Genomic DNA, 18,290 nt, shown 5'->3' with positions numbered 1-18,290 from the left:
ATTTCCAGAATTCCATCCAATAAATTCACAAACCCTTGAAAATCACAATACGTATTTTAGGTAATGGGCCATAAGAGATTATTTTAATTGTAAGAAAATGTATAAAAGTCTTGCCTTTTACAAATTTTATATTTAATAGCAATAAAATGAAGTGACACTGAAGTAGAAAAAAGCCTGAACAGTATGATTTCTTTATATCAACAGTGAAGGGCTCCCTTGTATATGGAGTTCCCAAACAGTAAGTTTTCCTAATCCTGATCATCTGTGGCCAGTGTAAAAGAAAGGCCTGACAGGAAACTTTAAGGAGCCAACCGGGTAACTCCATATGAGGGAACTCTTGGTGACATTCAAAAAACTCACACTTCCACTTTCAAAATCAAGAAACACACCAACCCGGCCCTGAGGTTTCTCTATATAGTGAGGAAACACTGGGGAGGTGGTCAAGAGACTGAAATGATTATTCACCTTCACACACAAAAGAAGAAATATGTCCTCAGATTTAACCATTGTGCTATTCTTCCTTATCCAGGCATCCTTACAGACTCCCAGAGCCCAGTCCCAAGAGTTGTCCACATCCAGCTCCCAGTAGTGTTTCCCAAAGGAGAAGACCCTGGATCCCCATGCAGCAAAATAGTCAGATCTGTCAGAATTCAAAGATCCACGTCTAAGCATCCAACTTCTCACATCTTCAAAGAGCCTGATGTTGTGATTGCTTACTTCATAATGGAAGGAAATTTCCACTGTAGAAAAAAGAGAATGTTCCAGTGAAAAGCAGTTTATAAATCCTTATGTTCAGATAAGAAAGAGATTCTCACTAGAAAACACAGGTCAAGATTAGAAAGAAAATTCTGTCTGGAAAAATGTTGGAATCAAAGGGTGTTAGGTGATCTGCACAAATAAACGGCTAAACTATGATGATCACAATTTCTATAAACTCAAAAAGTATAAAGGGGAGGAAGGTCATGTCTATGTCTCGTTAGCGACCTTTCATAACAACTGAAAACTGGAAGCTCTTGCGCTGTAGCCAAGTCCATAGCAATAAAATTAACCTTCATTGTCTCTTCTCTGTCAGGGCAGAGCAGGAGGCTTTGGACAGGAGATGAGGTGGGCAGACATTCTTAGTCCCAAATAAAAAAGTTATCACTTTCCAGAAACATTATGATCTGCGACTTAAGCTAGCAAATTCATACTTAAAGAGAAAATCTGAATCTGCCTTCTGAAAAGTGAAGATTCCTTGCAAGAATTATCTGACTTTCATGCCAGATTCAGGCACAGACTTCTTTTATTCTGCTGGATTTGTCATGATCTATCCTGGAGTTCTATCTAAGACCTCATCAACCACCAAATCATGTTCCTATTGTTCACAGATTCTCAGTTTTTGCATTGTTATATAAGTTACTCATGTGTGCTTTAGTTGATTAAAAACATGATTAAAATTATAAATGCTATGAAACTTCACCTGAAATGTATTAAAAAAAAACTGTCACTCAAATCAGTCATTAACTGCACTGAATTTGAAATTGAAATGTCCTGAATTCAGTTCTGTATGCTTCATGTCATAATTGTATACATGAAATTGTATCAGAGAATGGTTCCTAAAGTCCTAAAGAGCCCTTCTGCATGTTTTATTTTTCTAAGAAATTTGTTATATGGCTGATTCCTATTACATTTCACCAGCTTTTATTTAGTTTTGTCTGTTTGATGACAGTGAAACTATAAATATAAATACCTATTCACAGACTATTCTCTTCTTCTAGATGAAAGATCATTACACTGGGAAAGCTGCCCATAGAAAACCATAATTGAAGGCATTGCACGTTGATCCCACCAAGAGGGCGACACTCACCTCGGAAGCGGTTGAGCCTGTACACCAGTCCAGTGATGGGCCCTGCAGTGAGCTCTGGATTCACAGGTTGGGGCATGTGCAGCAGCACAGACTCACTCCTGCAAGGAAGTAGGTTGAGTTGGTTAAGTTTCTGATGTCTGTGTTTAAGAAACAGATTCCAACAGAAAATGCTTCATTCAAACCCACTTCTGATACTGTAATGTACCTCCACAACGCTAGGATGGGTTTGTGGCTCTTAGGGAATCTTTCTAACTATTCACTCCATTTCTAACCTACTGCCACTGAAAGATAAATGCCTCTCTCCCTATCTGCCACCAAATAGTTGATCTCTAATTATGATTCTGCATCATAAAAAGAGGCAACTGTATTCTAGCAATCTCTGCATTGCACTCTTCAAAACATAACCCCCGAGTCACTTGGGAAAGTAAGAAAAGATTAATGTCTGATAAAAGGCATAGGTAACATTCATCATACCACACAAACACGTGACTACACACACATACACACACAATCACACTGACACATTATGGTGTTAGTAAATTATGTTTTCACTTTGTTGGAAACAGCCTGATGTTTTTCATAGCATGCCTTGCGCTCCAGTTTGCACTGATGGCCAAAAACATACCTTGCCACGATGTCTCCCAAATCCTGTAGAGAGAGAGAGAGAGAAAAAAAATGACTTATTTAGAAAGTTGTTGTTATTGTTGGGTGAGGTGGTTCACACCTGTAATCCCAGCACTTTGGGAGGCCAAGGTGGGTGGATCACCTGAGGTCAGGACTTCCAGACTAGCCTGGACAACATGGCAAATCCCCGTCTCTACTAAAAATCCAAAAAAAAAAAAAAAAAAACCCAACAATAGTGGGGTGTGGTGGTGCATGCCTTTAGTCCCAGCTACTAGGGAGGCTGAGGCAGGAGAATTGCTTGAACCAAAGAGGCAGAAGTTGCAGTGAGCTGAGATTGGGCTACTGGACTTCAGTCTGGGTGACAGAAGAAGACTCTGTCTCAAAATAAACACACAAAAAAAGTTGTTATTCTGCCTATCTGGTCTTCAGGTTTTGAAAACTTTAGAATTACCACATAGTATCACTGCAACTCTTTTAAAATGTATTGTCATCTCTAACAATTATACCAGTAAGACCTATTGACAGTATGAATTTCTGATAAATTCAGGACCCTAAATTTGAGTGACAGAGAAAGGTGTGAGTAGTGACTGCGCATTGCTGCAGCTGTCTACAGTGTGGTCTCTTTCAGGGCTAGTCCCCAAAGTGTAATGTGGCTCAAATCAAGAGCATTTCAAACCTAGGACTTCCCAAAAGGAGGAAGAAGGAAATGTCAGTTTTTCTATAATTTCTATGTATTATCCATTGGAGTTAAACATGGAATTTTCACATGAAATTTTTTATTCCAGAGTTTTAATGAAATGTGCTGGAGGAGGAAGCTTGTGGTAGAAAATGTTGTATGGAAATCTAGTTGCACAATTCCATAAAGCTTTATTTCCATGATTAGGTAGGAATGCTCAAACACTGATGATCATCCACAAACATTGACCATCCGGGAAAATGTGACCTTACCAAACTAACTAAATAAGGCACCAGTGGCCAATCCCAGACTGACAGAGATATGTGATCTTTCAGACACAGAATTCAAAATAGCTGTTTTGAGGAAGCTCAGTGAAATTCTAGATAACACAGAGAAGGAATTCAGAGTCCTATCAGATGAATTTAACAAAGAGACTGAAATAATTAAAGAGAATCGAACAGAAATTCTGGAGCTGAAAAATTTAATTGACATCCTGAAGAATGCATCAGAGTTTCTCAACAGCAGAACTGATCAAGTAGAAGAAAGAATTAGTGAGTTTGAAGACAAGCTATTTGAAAATATACAATCAGAAGAGAGAAAAGAAAAAAAAGGGTGAAGCATGCCTACAAGATGTAGAAAATAGTCTCAAAAGGGCAAACCTAGAAGTTACAGGCCTTAAAGAGGAGCTAAAAAGAGAGATCACAGTAGAAAGTGTACTCGAAGGGGTAATAACAGAGAATTTTCTTTTTCTTTTTCTTTTTTTTTTTTTTTGAGATGGAGTTTCACTCTTGTTGCCTAGGCTGGAGTGCAATAGCACAACCTCTGCTCACCGCAACCTCTGCCCCCTGGGTTCAAGCGATTCTCCTGCCTCAGCCTCCCAAGTAGCTGGGATTACAGGCATGCACCACCATGCCGGGCTAATTTTGTATTTTTAGTAGAGATGGGGTTTCTCCATGTTGGTCAGGCTGGTCTCAAACTCTCGACCTCAGGTGATCCACCTGCCTCAGCCTCCTAAAGTGCTGGGATTACAGGTGTGAGCCACCACACCCAGCCAATAACAGAGAACTTTCTTAACCTAGAGAAATATATCAATATTCAAGTACAAGAAGGTTATAGAACACCAAGTAGATTTAACCCAAATAAGACTGCCTCAAGACATTTCATAATTAAACTCCTAAAGGTCAAGGATAAAGAAGAAATACTAAAAGTGGCAAGAAAAAAGAAACAAATAACATACAAAGGAGCTCCAATATATCTGGCAGCAGACTTCTCAGTGGAAACCTTGCAGGCCAGGAGAGAGTGACATGACATATTTAAAGAGCTGAAAAGCAACAACTACCACAACAAACCCGCTTTTATCCTAGAATAGTATATCCAGTGAAAAAATCCTTCAAACATGAAGGAGAAAGACTTTCTCAAACAAACAAAAGCTGAGGAACTTCATCAACAATAGACCTGTCCTACAAGAAATGCTAAAGGGAGTTCTTCAATCTGAAAGAAAAGGACATTAATGAGCAATAAGAAATCATCTGAAGGTTAAAAAAAACACCTCATTGGTAATAGTAAGTGCACACATAAACATAGAATATGGTAACACTGTAATTGTTGTGTGTAAACTACTCATACCTTGAGTAGAAAGACTAAAAGATGAGGGCAGGGCACAGTGGCTCACGCCTGTAATCCCAGCACTTTGGGAGGCCAAGGCAGGTGGATCACGAGGTCAGGAGTTCGAGACCAGCCTGGCCAACATGGTGAAACCCTGTCTCTACTAAAAATACAAAAATTAGCTGGGCATGGAGGCACACGCCTGTAATCCCAGTTACTCAGGAGGCTGAGGTAGGAGAATCGCTTGAACCCAGGAGGCGGAGGTTGCAGTGAGCCAAGATCACGCCATTGCACTCCAGCCTGGGCGACAGGGCAAGACTCCATCTCAAAAAAAAAAAAGACTAAAAGATGAACCTATCAAAAAGTAACAACAGTTTTTCAAGACATAGACAATATAATAAGATATAAACAGAAAAAACAAAATGTTAAAAAGTGGGGAGATGAAGCTAAACTGTAGACTTTTTATTAGTTTTCTCTTTGCTTATTTGTTTTTGCAGTGTTATGTTTTCATCAGTTTAAAATAGTAAATTATAAGATGATATTTGCAAGCCTTGTGGTAACTTCAAATAAAAAAACCTAAAACAGATACAGAAAAAATAAAAAGCAAGAAATTAAAACATACCACCAGAGAAAATCACCTTCACAAGAAGGAAGGAAGGAAGGAGGGAAGGAGGGAGGGAGGGAGGGGAGGGGAAGGGAGGAAGGAAGGAAGGTAGGTAGGTAGGAACGACTACAAAACCACCAGGAAACAAGTATCAAAATTGAAGTAGTTAAGTGCTTACTTTTCAGTAATGATATTGAATATAAATGGACTAAACTCTCCAATCAAAAGACACAGTGGCAGAATAGATTAAAAAAAAAAAAAAAAAAAGACCCAACAACCTGTTGCCTACAAGAAACAGACTTCACCTATAAAGACACACATAGACTGAAAATAAAGGGATTGGGAAAGGATATTTTATGCAAATGGAAGGCAAAAAAGAGCCAAAGTAACTATACTACATCATACCAAATAGATTTCAAGACAAGAACTATAAAAAATACAAAGAAGACCATTATATAATGAAAAAGGGTCCATTCATCAGGAGACTATAACAATTACAAATATATATGCATTCAATACTAGAGCACCCAGATATATAAAGCAAGGAGGGAGGGGAGGAGAGGAGAGAGGAGGGGAGGGGAGGGGAGGGAAGGGAAGGGAAGCTACAGGTCAATATTCTTGATAAACGTTGATGCAAAAATCCTCAACATACTAGCAAGCAAATTCACCAATACATTAAAAAAGATCATTTATCATGACCAAGTGGGATTTATCCCAGGGATACAAGGATGGCTCAGTGTATGCAAAGCAATCAATGTAATACATCATATCAACAAAATAAAGGACAGAAATGATATGACTACTTCACTAGATGCTGGAAAAACATTTGATAATATTCAACATCTTGGCCAGGCACAGTGAGTGTCTTATGCCTGTAATCCCAGCACGTTGGGGGGCCAAGGTGAGAGAATCAGTTGAGGCCAACAGTTTGAAACCAGTCTGGTCAATATAGCAAGACTCCACCTCCACTAAAAATAAAAAATTAATCAAGTGTGGTGGCATGCCCCTGTAGTCCCAGCTACTCAGGAGGCTGAGATGGGAAAATCAATGTATTTTGTGATGAAAAGAAACTCTCAAAAAACTGCATATAGACAGAACATACTTCAACATAATAAAAACCATATATAACAGACCCACAGCTAATATCATACTCAATAGAGAAAAACTGAAAGCCTTTCCTCTAAGACCTGGAACAAGAGGATACCCACTTTCACCGCTGTTATTCAACAAGTACTGGGGAAGTCCTAGCTAGAGAAATTAGAGAAGAGAAAGAAATCAGAGAAGAGAAAGAAACAAAGGGCATTCAAATTGGAAAGAAAGAAGTCAAATTATTCTTGTCTGCAGATGATATGATCTTATATTTCAAAAATCTAATGACCTGCTCCCCAAAAAAAACTATTAGAACTGAAAAACAAATTCAATAAAATTGGAGGATACAAAATAAACATATAAAAATCAGTAGCATTTCTATATGCCAACAGCAAAAAATCTGAAAAATCAAGAAAGTAATCCTATTTACAGTAGCTGCAAATAAAATAAAATACCTAGGAATGAACTTAACCAAAAAGGTGAAAGACCTCTATAATGAAAACAATAAAATACTGATGAAAGAAATTGAAGAGGACACCAATAAATAGAAGAATATTCCATGTTTATGGATTGGAAAAATCAATATTTTTTAAATGTCCATACTACCCAAAGCAATCTACAGATTCAACGCAATCCCTATTAAATACCAATGACATTCTTCACAGAAATAGAAAAAATAATCCTAAAATTTATATGAAGCCACAAAAGACCCAGAATAGCCAAAGCTATCATGAGCAAAAAGAACAAAACTGGAGGAATCACATTACCTGACTTCAAATTATACTACAGAGCTATAGCAATCAAACAGCATGGTACTGGCATAAAAACAGATGCATAGACCACTAGAACAGAATAGAGAACCCAGAAACAAATCCACACAGTACAGTGGACTCGTTACAACAATGGTGTCAAGAACATACATTGGGGAAAGGATGGTCTCTTCAATAAATGGTGCTAGGAAAACTGGCTATCCATATGCAAAAGAATGAAACTAGACTTCTCTCTAACCATATACAAAAATCAAATCAAAATGGATTAAACACTTAAAATTAAGACCTCAAACTATGAAATTACTACAAGAAAATATTGGGAGAACTCTTCAGGACATTGGTCTGGGCAAAGATTTCCTGAGTAATACCTCAAAAGCACAGGCAAGCAAAGCAAAAATGGACAAATGGGATCACATTAAATTAAAAAGCTCCTGCACCCCAAAGGAAAAAAATCAACAAAGTGAAAGGACAGCCCACAGAAGGGGAGAAATTATCTGCAAACTATCTATCTGACAAGGGATTAATAAGCAAAACATAGGGCAGGCGAAATAGCTCATGCCTGTAATCCCAGCACTTTGGGAGGCTGAGGTGGGTGGATCACCTGAGGTCAGGAGTTTGAGACCAGCCTGGCCACCATGGTGAAACTCCGTCTGTACTAAAAATACAAAAATTAGCTGGGCATGGTGGTGCGTGCCTGCTGTCACCCAAGCTGCAGTGCAGTGGCGTGATCTAAGCTCACTGCAACCTCTGCCTCCCGGGTTCACGCGATTTTCCTGCCTCACCCTCCTGAGTAGCTGAGATTACAGGTGAACGCCACCATGCCTGACTAATTTTTGTATTTTCAGTAGAGACAAGGTTTCACCATGTTGGTCAGGCTGGTCTTGAACTCCTGACCTCAGGTGATCCGCCTGCCTCAGCCTCCCAAAGTGCTGGGATTACAGGCGTGAGCCACCACCCCCGACCCTCATTTCTTTTAATAGATATGAATTTTAAAATGTATGCTTTAGTATTCACACATGTCCGATGCAACGTATTTAACCAGTCATCTCCAGAAACGTTGTTCCAATTTAGACGTTCACCAAATTGGCCTGAGTGCTTTTTTCTTCCAATGCATTGCGCACTTATAATTTAGAACAAGTGACCAAAACGCTTAAGAGCCCATCACGCAAATTGTTATCTGCTGGAAATCTACCTTAGGCTGTGGACGCTGGCGGCCGAAATCTGATCCGGGGTTGCCAAGACAACCTCAGAGCCCAGGGCGCTGCCAAGAGCCCTGCCAAGTGCAGCTCGAGCGCCGACGTCGCCAATGTGACTCACAGTGACGACGCAGCAGGCAAGTTCGTCAGAATGGCCCTCCGCGGGCTACCTCGCTGCGTCCCTGACTTCCAGGCGCTTTCCTCTTGGAAGTGGCGACTGCTGCGGGGCTGAGCGCTGGTCTCACGCGGCTCAGCAACCAGGTTGGCGGCGCGATGAGGCGCAGCAAGGCTGACGTGGAGCGGTACATCGCCTGGGTGCAGGGCTCCGCCCCGTCGCCTAGAAAGGTGAGTGGGTCTCGAAGAGACCGACGGCCTCGACCTGGCCGGGCGGCGGCCTGGCGCGGCTCAGGCGTCATGGCTCCCGACGGGCGCTGCTCCCTGGCGCGCTCTGTTGAGGCGCCGGCCGGCTAGCGCAGTCCTGTGGGCAGCGTGGCGCTTGCAAGCGCAGGGAGAGGCCTTGGGGGACCGCGGTGGACGGGAGACCGTTGGCGCCGGCGCTTTCTCTTTCTCCCGGCTTGTTCCCGACGGTGCTCGCTCCCGACGGTGCTCGCTCCCGACGGTGCTCGCTCCCGACGGTGCTCGCTCCCGACGGTGCTCGCTCCCGACGGTGCTCGCTCCCGACGGTGCTCGCTCCCGACGGTGCTCGCTCGTGGGCCCGCCCTGGCCCAGGCTTTCTGGCCGATGGCGCGCCGCGTAGTACCGGCGCGGCCTAGTTCTCGGGGGCTTGGGCACCCGGGTGCTATATCGGCGGGTTTCTTCCCATGTCCTGGACATTTACTCTATATGCTGCGACGGAGGTCGTACCTCTTTGGCCTGGAGGAACCCAGTGGGGACTGACGCAGCTCCGGGGTGAGCTTTGGCGGCTGTGTTTTTGCCCTTCTTAAAAATATTCTTCGTCTGTAATCCGAGCACTTTGGGAGGCCGAGAGACCAGCCTGACCAATATGGTGAAAATCCGTCTGTATTAAAAATACAAAAATGAGCCAGGCGTGGTGGCAGGCACCTGTAGTCCCACCTACTCGGTAGGCTGAAACAGGAGAATTGCTTGAACCACGGAGGCAGAGGTTGTGGTGAGCAGAGATTGCGCCACTGCACTCCAGCCTGTGTGACAGAGCGAGACTACGTCTCCAAAAAAAAAAAAAAAAAAGGAAAAAAAAATAATTCTTTCTCTAGTTTTTCTTTTTCCAGATGGCTTCTGTTTAGTTTTTCTATGTTCTGTCAAGTTGGTTTCTTATTCTGCAGCTGTTTCCTACTTCTCAAAGGCTACTTGACAGCTCTTATTTTTATTTTTATTTTTTTAGAATAGGGTCTTGCTGTGTTGCCCAGGCTGGCATCAAATTTTTGGGCATAAATGATCCTCCTACCTCTGTTTCCTGAGTACTTAGGACTACAGGCAGGCACCTTTGACAGCTGTTAGTTGTTTTTTCTGCCCTTTACATCTATATACTTCTGAGTAACACACATATATACTTTTGTTATTTTTAATTCCCTTTCTCCCATTTTAGACATTTTCTTTTCTTTTTTTTTTTTTTGAGACGGAGTCTCGCTTTATCCCGCAGGCTGGAGTGCAGTGGCGCGATCTCGGCTCACTGTAAACTCTCCCTCCCGGGTTCACGCCGTTCTCCTGCCCCAGCCTGTAGCTGGGATTGCAGGCACCCGCCATTGTGCCTGGCTAATTTTTGTATTTTTGTGGAGACGGGGTTTCACCATGTTAGCCAGGCTGGTCTCAAATTCCTGACCTCAGGTGATCCGCCCACTTCGGCCTCCCAAAGTGCTGGGATTATAGGCATGAACCACTGCACCCAGCTCTATTTTTTGTTTTGTGATAGGAAATTATAAAACATGGAATTATGCATTTGTCAGGCTTTAAAAAAAACTTTTAAGTGAATGAAAATGGCGTATTTGAACATAAACTTAGGACAGGTTTTTACTGCTTTTGAGAAAATGTTGGAAAATATTTCTGTATGAAAAGTAAAACAACTTTTAATTTTTTTTTAGATGTCAATGAAAGGATTCTATTTTGCAAAGCTGTATTATGAAGCTAAAGAATATGATCTTGCTAAAAAGTAAGTACAAACTGTAACATGTATTCGTTTTTTAAAAATCAATGCCTTTTCTCATTTTCTTCTTTGAAATAGGTAAAAATATGTTCTTAGTAGTTCTTCCTAAGTGTATTCTGGAATAAGGGATTTATCACTCAGACTGATGCTAAGGACCAGCCTAGATTCCATTGAGATTGAAACGGTAATTAGTGTTTTCTGTCTGCTGCTGCTTGTTTATACCAAGGGCAAGAAATTGTTTGGCTTAAAACACTTTTTCTAAAAATTGTCTTCTGTTGGAGTAAAAGAGGACCATGCCTATATCTTAATTTGTTTTTGGTTAAATATCTGATACCTTAATCAGATGAAAAATAGCAATGAATAAAAAATTAAACTGTAAGTGTAAGGCAGGAGAATAGCTTGTATAAAAGATCTTTAATTGACACAATATGTGATGCTCTAAGGCTCTATCCTAGGGATAAGAAGCTTGGTAATTCTGATTTCCTGACTTGGAGTGGATTAAAGCAGGAAATTAAGAGGGAGGCAGGCTTTTTTTTTTTTTTTTTTTTTTTTTTAAAGGCCGTATCTGTCTCTCTTGCTCAGGCTGGAGTGCAGCAGCTGACTCCATCTTTGCTCACTGTAACCTCTGCCTTCTGGGCTCAAGAGATCTTCCCACCTCAGCGCCCTAAGTAGCTGGGGATACAGATGCGCACCACCACACCTGGCTAAGGTTTGCATTTTTTGGTAGAGACAGGTGTCACTATGTTGCCCAGGCTAGTCTTGAACTTCTGAGCACAGCAGTCTGCCTGCCTCGGCCTCCCATAGTGTTGGGACTACAGGTGTGTGTTACTGCTTCCAGCTGGGAGGCAGGCTTTTAAAGGCATCCAAAGGAAGATGGAAATGCTGGTAAGAAAGGAAAATGGTGGTACATAAATTATGTAACTAGCAGCACTGTGACTGTTAACTCTTGTACCTTTTTACTGTGAGACTTTAATCCCTTAGTTTAGGTCTGGCCTAATTTCTCTGATCGTAATACTGTCAAGGAACCTAGAGGATATTTACTTATTTTAGTTGTTACTTGATTTGAGAAATGGAAATTTCCTGTATTTGGTACTGTAATTAGTAATTTTTCTTCTGTTCGATTTTAGCTGGATATAGTACTGTTAGAAATTACTTTCTTGCTTAAAGGGTAAATGTATTTCCCTTTGTTTGGGAAATTGTTGCTGTTTAGTATTTTGCATTATGACAACTTTAAAAATGTTTACTATAATCACTTCTAATTTATTTGCAAAACTGTTAGTGCTTTATTAAAATGTGATCAGGAAGAAAAAGCAATTTATATGTTCATTTATGTGTGGATAACACTGGAGAAAAATTTGGTAAATGTGACATTTAATGGTAAAATGAGTATGTGGTCAACTCTATGTACGTGTTTTTAAGTATTACCCATTTCTTTCTATGAATACTTTTGAGTTATCTGCATAAATAGTGGTAGTTTTGAGTAACAATATAAACGAGTTTAGTGGTTGCTTTGGTTTAAGATGTATTCTTTGGTTAGCATTTAAAAGTACAGTTGTAAGTTTAATTTACTTTTGTATTACTTTTAAAAAACAGATACATATGTACTTACATTAATGGGCAAGAGAGTGATCCCAAAGCTCATAGATTTCTGGGTCTTCTTTATGAATTGGAAAAAAACACAGACAAAGCCGTTGAATGTTACAGGGTAAGTTGTAGGATTCAAATATAGCCTTTGCATAGCCAAACACATGATGCCCAGAGAAATTTATATAAGTAAGTCAAATATATTTTATGAATATCATAAAACAGGCATTGGTATCATAGTACAATTACGTGACACAGCTTGGAACAGCTATAGAATTGTTTAACACCTATAAATTGTAAGTCTAACACGGTCAGAAATGGTGTTCTTTTGTGTTTTTTGCATTCAAATGACACAAATATAATTTTTATTTGATTCATTTCCAGAAAATTCCAAGACACTTTTATTTTAACACCTTTGAAGTAACATGTTTTCTCTAGAAGTAGAATTTTTTAAGGGTTGGAGTGATAATTTTTTAACCTTTATATATAAGTATATATACTCGTACATACATACATACAATTTATTTACTAATCTTTAATTTCTTTTCTGATATTAGCGTTCAGTGGAATTAAACCCAACACAAAAAGATCTTGTGTTGAAGATTGCAAAATTGCTTTGTAAAAATGATGTTACTGATGGAAGAGCAAAATACTGGGTTGAAAGAGCAGCTAAACTTTTCCCAGGAAGTCCTGCAGTTTATAAACTAAAGGTAAACAAACAAAACATAAAGGGAGAAAACTTAAGACATAACCATTTCTAATATTTGGAGTTTAAATTACTTTTCAATAGCAAACCTTAAGCCCAGGTGTTTGTGTTTCCTTTAAAATTTTTCTTTTAAAAAGTGTATTAGAACCTTTCTGAGCATCTACTGTCTTATTAGGCAAAGTTATACTTTATAAGTGACATCTCATTTACCCTTCTGAAATAATTAATATTTTAGGGATTTTACAGTTTAGTAGCTGTAAACTAAGTAGAGCTAAGATTTACATTAAGTTCTGTCTGGTATCCAATTTTTGCTTCTTTAAGTGAAAATTACCTACAGGATGACAATTTAGGGATATTTTAAAGAAGAGTTTTCTAATAACTATTGTCTGAAAGTAGAAGGGATTGTATTTTGAGATAGTAAGGTTTTCAAGCAAAAGATAAAAGGTGGTTTCTCTAGTATATAAGACGTAATTACTAAAAATGGTAGAAAGTTCTTGCTAGTGTGTTGACTGGTCCTGATATTCTTTATAGAGTAAAATATAGTTTACTAAGTAACTGTTCTGGAGAAAATCTACACAAATATGTTTGGCAAACATTTAAAATGTATATTGTAATGTTTTATATATTAATGTATACTTTATTGTGTATGTACAATATTAAATTATAAATGTATATTTGCCTTTAGCCTCCTCCTACCCCCATTATATGTTTCTGATAGAAATGTAAAAAATTTTAATTTTGAAATAATTATAGATTTTTTTGCACAGGAAGTTGCAAAGATTGTACAGAAAGATCCTGTATGCTACTTCATTTTTCCCCAATGCTTATACAGGTTGAGCATTTAAAATCCGAAATCCTAAATGCTCCAAAATCTGAAATTTTTTGAGCACTGACATGGTGCTCAAAGGAAATGCTCATTAGAAAATTTTGGATTTCAGATTTTCAGATTTGAGGTGCTCTACCTGCTAAGTATCCTGCAAATATTCCAAAGTCTGAAAAAATTCAAAATCTGAAATACTTCTGGTCTCAAGCATTTTGGATAAGGGATATTCAACCTGTTTAACCCGACCAAAGCACAATATGAAAATCAGGAATTTTGACATTGGTACAATGTGTATGTATAGTTTTCTTTCATTTTATCACGTGTAGATTCATACCACCACTGCCGTCAAGATACAGAACTACTCTATTACCACAGAGATCTTCCTCATGCTGCCCCTTTTGTAGTCATGCTACTTACTTCTCTTCACTATGCCTGACCTCTGGCAACCATTAATCTGTTCTCCATCTTTATACTTTGGTGATTTCAAAATGTTATGTAAATGTCATCATGAAATGTGTGACTTTTTTTTTTCTTTTTTCATTTTTTTTGAGACGGAGTCTTGCTCTGTTGCCCAGGTTGGAGTTCACTGGCGCAATCTCAGCTCACTGCCACCTCCACCTCCCAGGTTCAAGCGATTCTCCTGCCTCAGCCTTCCGGGTAGCTGGGACTACAGGCACATGTTACCATGTCCCACTTATTTTTGTATTTTTAGTAGAAACAGGGTTTCACCATGTTGGCCTGGCTGGTCTTGAACTCCTGACCTCATGTGATCTGCCCGCCCCAGCCTCCCAAAGTGCTAGGATTACAGGCGTGAGCCACCGCGCCCGGCCAAGCATGTGACCTTTTGAGGTTGGCTTGTTCAGTCAGCATAATACCATTTGTGATCCATATAAGTTTTGTATATCCATAGTTGGTTCCTTTACTTCTGAGTAGTATTTCGTGGTCCACAATTTAACCATTCACTATTTTTTTTTTTTTTGACACAGTCTTGCTCTGTCGCCCATGCTGGAGTGCAGTGGTGCTATCTCGGCTCACTGCAACTTCTGCCTCCCGGGTTCTCAGGTGATCCACCCACTTCGGCCTCCCAAAGTGCTGGGATTACAGGTGTGAGCCACTGTGCCCAGCCTTAACCATTCACTTTTGAGGGGCATTTTGGTTATTTCTAGGTTTTGGCTATTGTTCATCTGCTATGAACAGTCACGTACAGATTTTTGAAGCTGAAAAAGCATTGAAAATGCTTCCAAAGATAAAAATTACTGATAAGTTTTTCTCCCCAGTAATCAGCAGCTGGATTTTAAATATTAGTCTAAAACGTGAGGTCTAATTGTGCAGATTTCTTTACTCTCTTAGGAGTTATGCCTCAAACATAATTCCCATATTGGGCGTGGCAATCCAGTTAATCTGGTGTCGGTAGTGTTAAAGAACATATGTAATGATAGGGGATTCTTTTCTTGCAGTATAACAAGTTAGATACTTTGAAGCATTCTTTAAAGATTTTCTTTAATAACTTGAAGGCACTGTTACACCTTTCCTGTATCAGATTTTTTTTTTTTTTGGAATTGAAATCCATGAGATTTATAACTGTCATGCAAAGTAATTCCATTTCTCCTAAAATTTAAGGCTTGCTAAGGTAAACAGTTTCTGACGTTTGTTTAATGAATGAGAGTATTACTGTTGAGAAGGCTTTTTCTCTCAAGTATGAGATAGAACTTTTTAAAAGCACTCATAGTGGTTTTTAAAAAAATTTTTAACATAGAGTCAAAGACTAGGGCTTTTGCAATAGGGAGAGGCCAGGGTATCATCCATCTCATCCAGAAGAGGAGAAATTGATAAAGGAGAGAGGGGAATGAAATACAGAGTACTAATGGGCGGCTTGGTCTTGAGAGTTGGGGAAAGACGAGTTTAAGTAGGTAAGGTAAAATGGAATTTATGTGTGATAGCATCAAGTTTCTCAGTGAAGGATGAATCTAGGTTATAGGTTGAAAGTGAGGGTCAAAGGAAGGTATGGGGAAGTTGAGGAAATAGGAGGAGGTGTGAAGTGTCAGGGAGTGGAGAAAGTGAGTCTGTTAGTATTAAAATGATATTTTGTTTTAGGCAGCACCAGTTTGATGGTTGAGATAATGAAAATGAAATCAGTTAGCTTGGGGTTATGATTTCCCAAATCTAAGCACACAGAAACCAGTTGGGAGGGTTCTTCTGAGGAAAAGAGGGAATTAGTTGAAGGGATCTGTAAGCAAACAGTAATTATGGATATAAGGGATTATAGCATTTTTTGCCTGACAGAAGAAAGTGTGTGTATTTATATGTGTTTACAGGTGTTTAAAACTTGATGATGTTATTGTCTTGAAGGGAACTTGTCATGTGGTGGAGAAGTATATTTCTGAAAGTAAGGGTATGTAGGCCCTCAGTGAGGTGGACGAATAAGAAGGGTGGTACGGTGGTTTCGGTGGTATGACCAAAATACAGATTTTGAAGACCTGTGTCAGTGGCAAGTGGATGGTTGAGGTTGGAGTGGAGGATAACGTCACTGGAGATGAGGTGATTAAGGAACTGAGTAGTCAGCCTGGGCCACATGGCAAGACCCCATCTCTACAGAACGTTAAAAAAAAATTAGCCGGGCATGGTGGTGCATGCCTGTGCTCCTAGCTTCTTGAGAGGCTGATGGAAGAGCATCGCAAATGAGAAGTGAGTGGCCACAAACCCTACTTCCTCTCCTTGTATGTAAGTTCAGAGAGAAACAGCCATCGTGGTAATGGGGGTTATCCTGAGATGATACTGTCTTCATTTCAGGTCAGGAGGTGATGACAGTGCTTTGAGATGATGATGAAGGTAACAGAACAGTGGGAGGAGAGGGGATGCAGGATTGAGTCAGATTTAAGGAGATACAGAGCAGTTTGAAGATAAAGACCTTGTTGCTGAGGATTGACTGGGGAGGTCTAGGCTTCTGGTGGTGACTCAGTTGGACAGGGATGTGTGGCAATAGTCGTGGTAGTCTCTGAAGAGAGTGTGAGCTACTGCAGTAATCACAGATGCTTTTCTTCACATACAGTTCTTGAGGCTTAGTTTCTGGGTTGTAAACAACTCTCAGAAGGGACGAATAAGGTATATAGGATGGTGTTTTTGGTGGCATCATCATAAAACTAGACATAGTGGAATGGTGCTCTTTGGGAGCATGACTTGTTTAAAATTGCACAAGTGTTACTCTAATAATTTTTCTTTTTCCCCTCTAAATAGGAACAGCTTCTAGATTGTGAAGGTGAAGATGGATGGAATAAACTTTTTGACTTGATTCAGTCAGAACTTTATGTAAGACCTGATGACGTCCATGTGAATATCCGGCTAGTGGAGTTGTATCGCTCAAATAAAAGATTGAAGGATGCTGTGGCCCACTGCCATGAGGCAGAGAGGAACACAGCTTTGCGTTCAAGTTTAGAATGGAATTCGTGTGTTGTACAGACCCTTAAGGTAGATAAAAGCTATTGGGTCTTTACATTTCTATGTAGGCAATTAGCATACATCTTTTTGTACTAAAGCAGCAGTGCCCTGCTGGACTTAAATTTCTTTTATTTATGTAGAACAGTTATAAAATGAAATTTTTACCAGGATCAGTTAAATTTATAATGGGAAGATTAGGGAGATAACTATGATAACTGTATATATTTTTGGTGTTTTCATTTTAAGGTTGATGTAAAAATCAATATAGTTTTACAAACGTGGTTGGAGTGAGAAAAGGAATTTGTAGGCATAAAATGGTTAATTTCTTAACATTTGATTAAGTTTTGTAACTTACTGTTCATTCCACAAAATAGGAATATCTGGAGTCTTTACAGTGTTTGGAGTCTGATAAAAGTGACTGGCGAGCAACCAATACAGACTTACTGCTGGCCTATGCTAATCTTATGCTTCTTACGCTTTCCACTAGAGATGTGCAGGAAAGTAGAGAATTACTGGAAAGGTACGTTGACTTTGAGGAGAATGCTTTAGTATAAATTGCAGTTTTTCTTTTTGCAGTAAGTTCATTGCTCTAAACTTCTTTACTGAATCATTATTTCTATAATGTACCTAGGAGTTATAGTTAATACAGTGAACCACTAGGAGGCAATCTTATTTTTCTTCTTTTATGGGGAAGTTCTAATTGGTTTTATATGACTTTCCTTTTTAGAGAACTCTTATAGTTCAAGCTTGATTAAAATTAGCCTCATGGTTAAATACTCAGTTTTGTCATAGTCAAGCTTAAAATGAATGTTCTAACTGCTATTTCATATTTTATTTTTTATAATAGTATAATCTTGAGTGAAAATTAAAGTTCATCTGTCATCAGATGGCTAGGTTCACATGTACTAGTATAAGCACTTAGCATCACTAGTATTTCAGAGAATACTGTTTTAGCTAAGAAACAAAAGAACTCAACTATGTGATTTACCTTTTTTCCTAAATTTTGATTTTGAAAACCAGTGTCTCCATTTTGAAAATAAATTCCATTGAACAAAAACATCACTTGGATTTGTATAAAGATGTTAGTTTAGAGCAGGGGTTGATTAGAGCTTGTGGGCCAAATATGGCCCCTGCCTAATTTTGTTAATATTTATTGGAATACAGCATGCCTCTGTTTATGTATTGTCTGTGGCTGCTTACATACTACAAGGTT

General features: G+C 39.3%; 2 protein-coding genes and 1 long non-coding RNA gene across 4 annotated transcripts in view; 2 read left to right on the top strand and 1 right to left on the bottom strand.

Moving 5' to 3' along the window:
• LOC129047220 (mitogen-activated protein kinase kinase kinase kinase 4-like) overlaps positions 1 to 8,542 on the top strand; it is a 179,917-nt gene extending 171,375 nt beyond the window's left edge. The window contains exons 6-7 of one of the 2 annotated variants that reach the window (XR_010136171.1): positions 1,758 to 1,912; positions 8,412 to 8,542. Coding sequence is in view for 1 of the 2 variants with exons in the window: in XM_054547429.2 (XP_054403404.1) it covers positions 1,758 to 1,802 (45 nt within the window). In the remaining variant the exon portion in view is untranslated. Of the gene's footprint in view, positions 1 to 1,757; positions 5,634 to 8,411 lie in introns of those variants that run through there. The other variant, XM_054547429.2, reaches the window with a different exon arrangement.
• Positions 2,341 to 8,536, bottom strand: LOC134759638 (uncharacterized). Its single transcript, XR_010136175.1, has 2 exons — positions 8,407 to 8,536; positions 2,341 to 2,494 (listed from the first exon to the last, which is right to left on the bottom strand). It is a non-coding gene; the product is annotated as an uncharacterized LOC134759638 (long non-coding RNA).
• Positions 8,543 to 8,621: 79 nt separating the features above from the next.
• Positions 8,622 to 18,290, top strand: part of LOC100445837 (ranBP2-like and GRIP domain-containing protein 3) — a 74,941-nt gene continuing 65,272 nt past the window's right edge. Inside the window, 6 exon segments of the mRNA XM_063713388.1 lie at positions 8,622 to 8,755; positions 10,468 to 10,535; positions 12,123 to 12,234; positions 12,671 to 12,823; positions 16,877 to 17,107; positions 17,452 to 17,597. Of these exon segments, the coding sequence (XP_063569458.1) occupies positions 8,684 to 8,755; positions 10,468 to 10,535; positions 12,123 to 12,234; positions 12,671 to 12,823; positions 16,877 to 17,107; positions 17,452 to 17,597 (782 nt within the window). The 5' untranslated portion in view covers positions 8,622 to 8,683.

The sequence above is a fragment of the Pongo abelii genome, chromosome 12 (assembly GCF_028885655.2).
Source record: "Pongo abelii isolate AG06213 chromosome 12, NHGRI_mPonAbe1-v2.0_pri, whole genome shotgun sequence".
NCBI classification, from domain to species: Eukaryota; Metazoa; Chordata; class Mammalia; order Primates; family Hominidae; genus Pongo; species Pongo abelii.
Note: the sequence above shows the minus strand (reverse complement) of the source record. Positions and strands in the feature narration are given on the sequence as shown.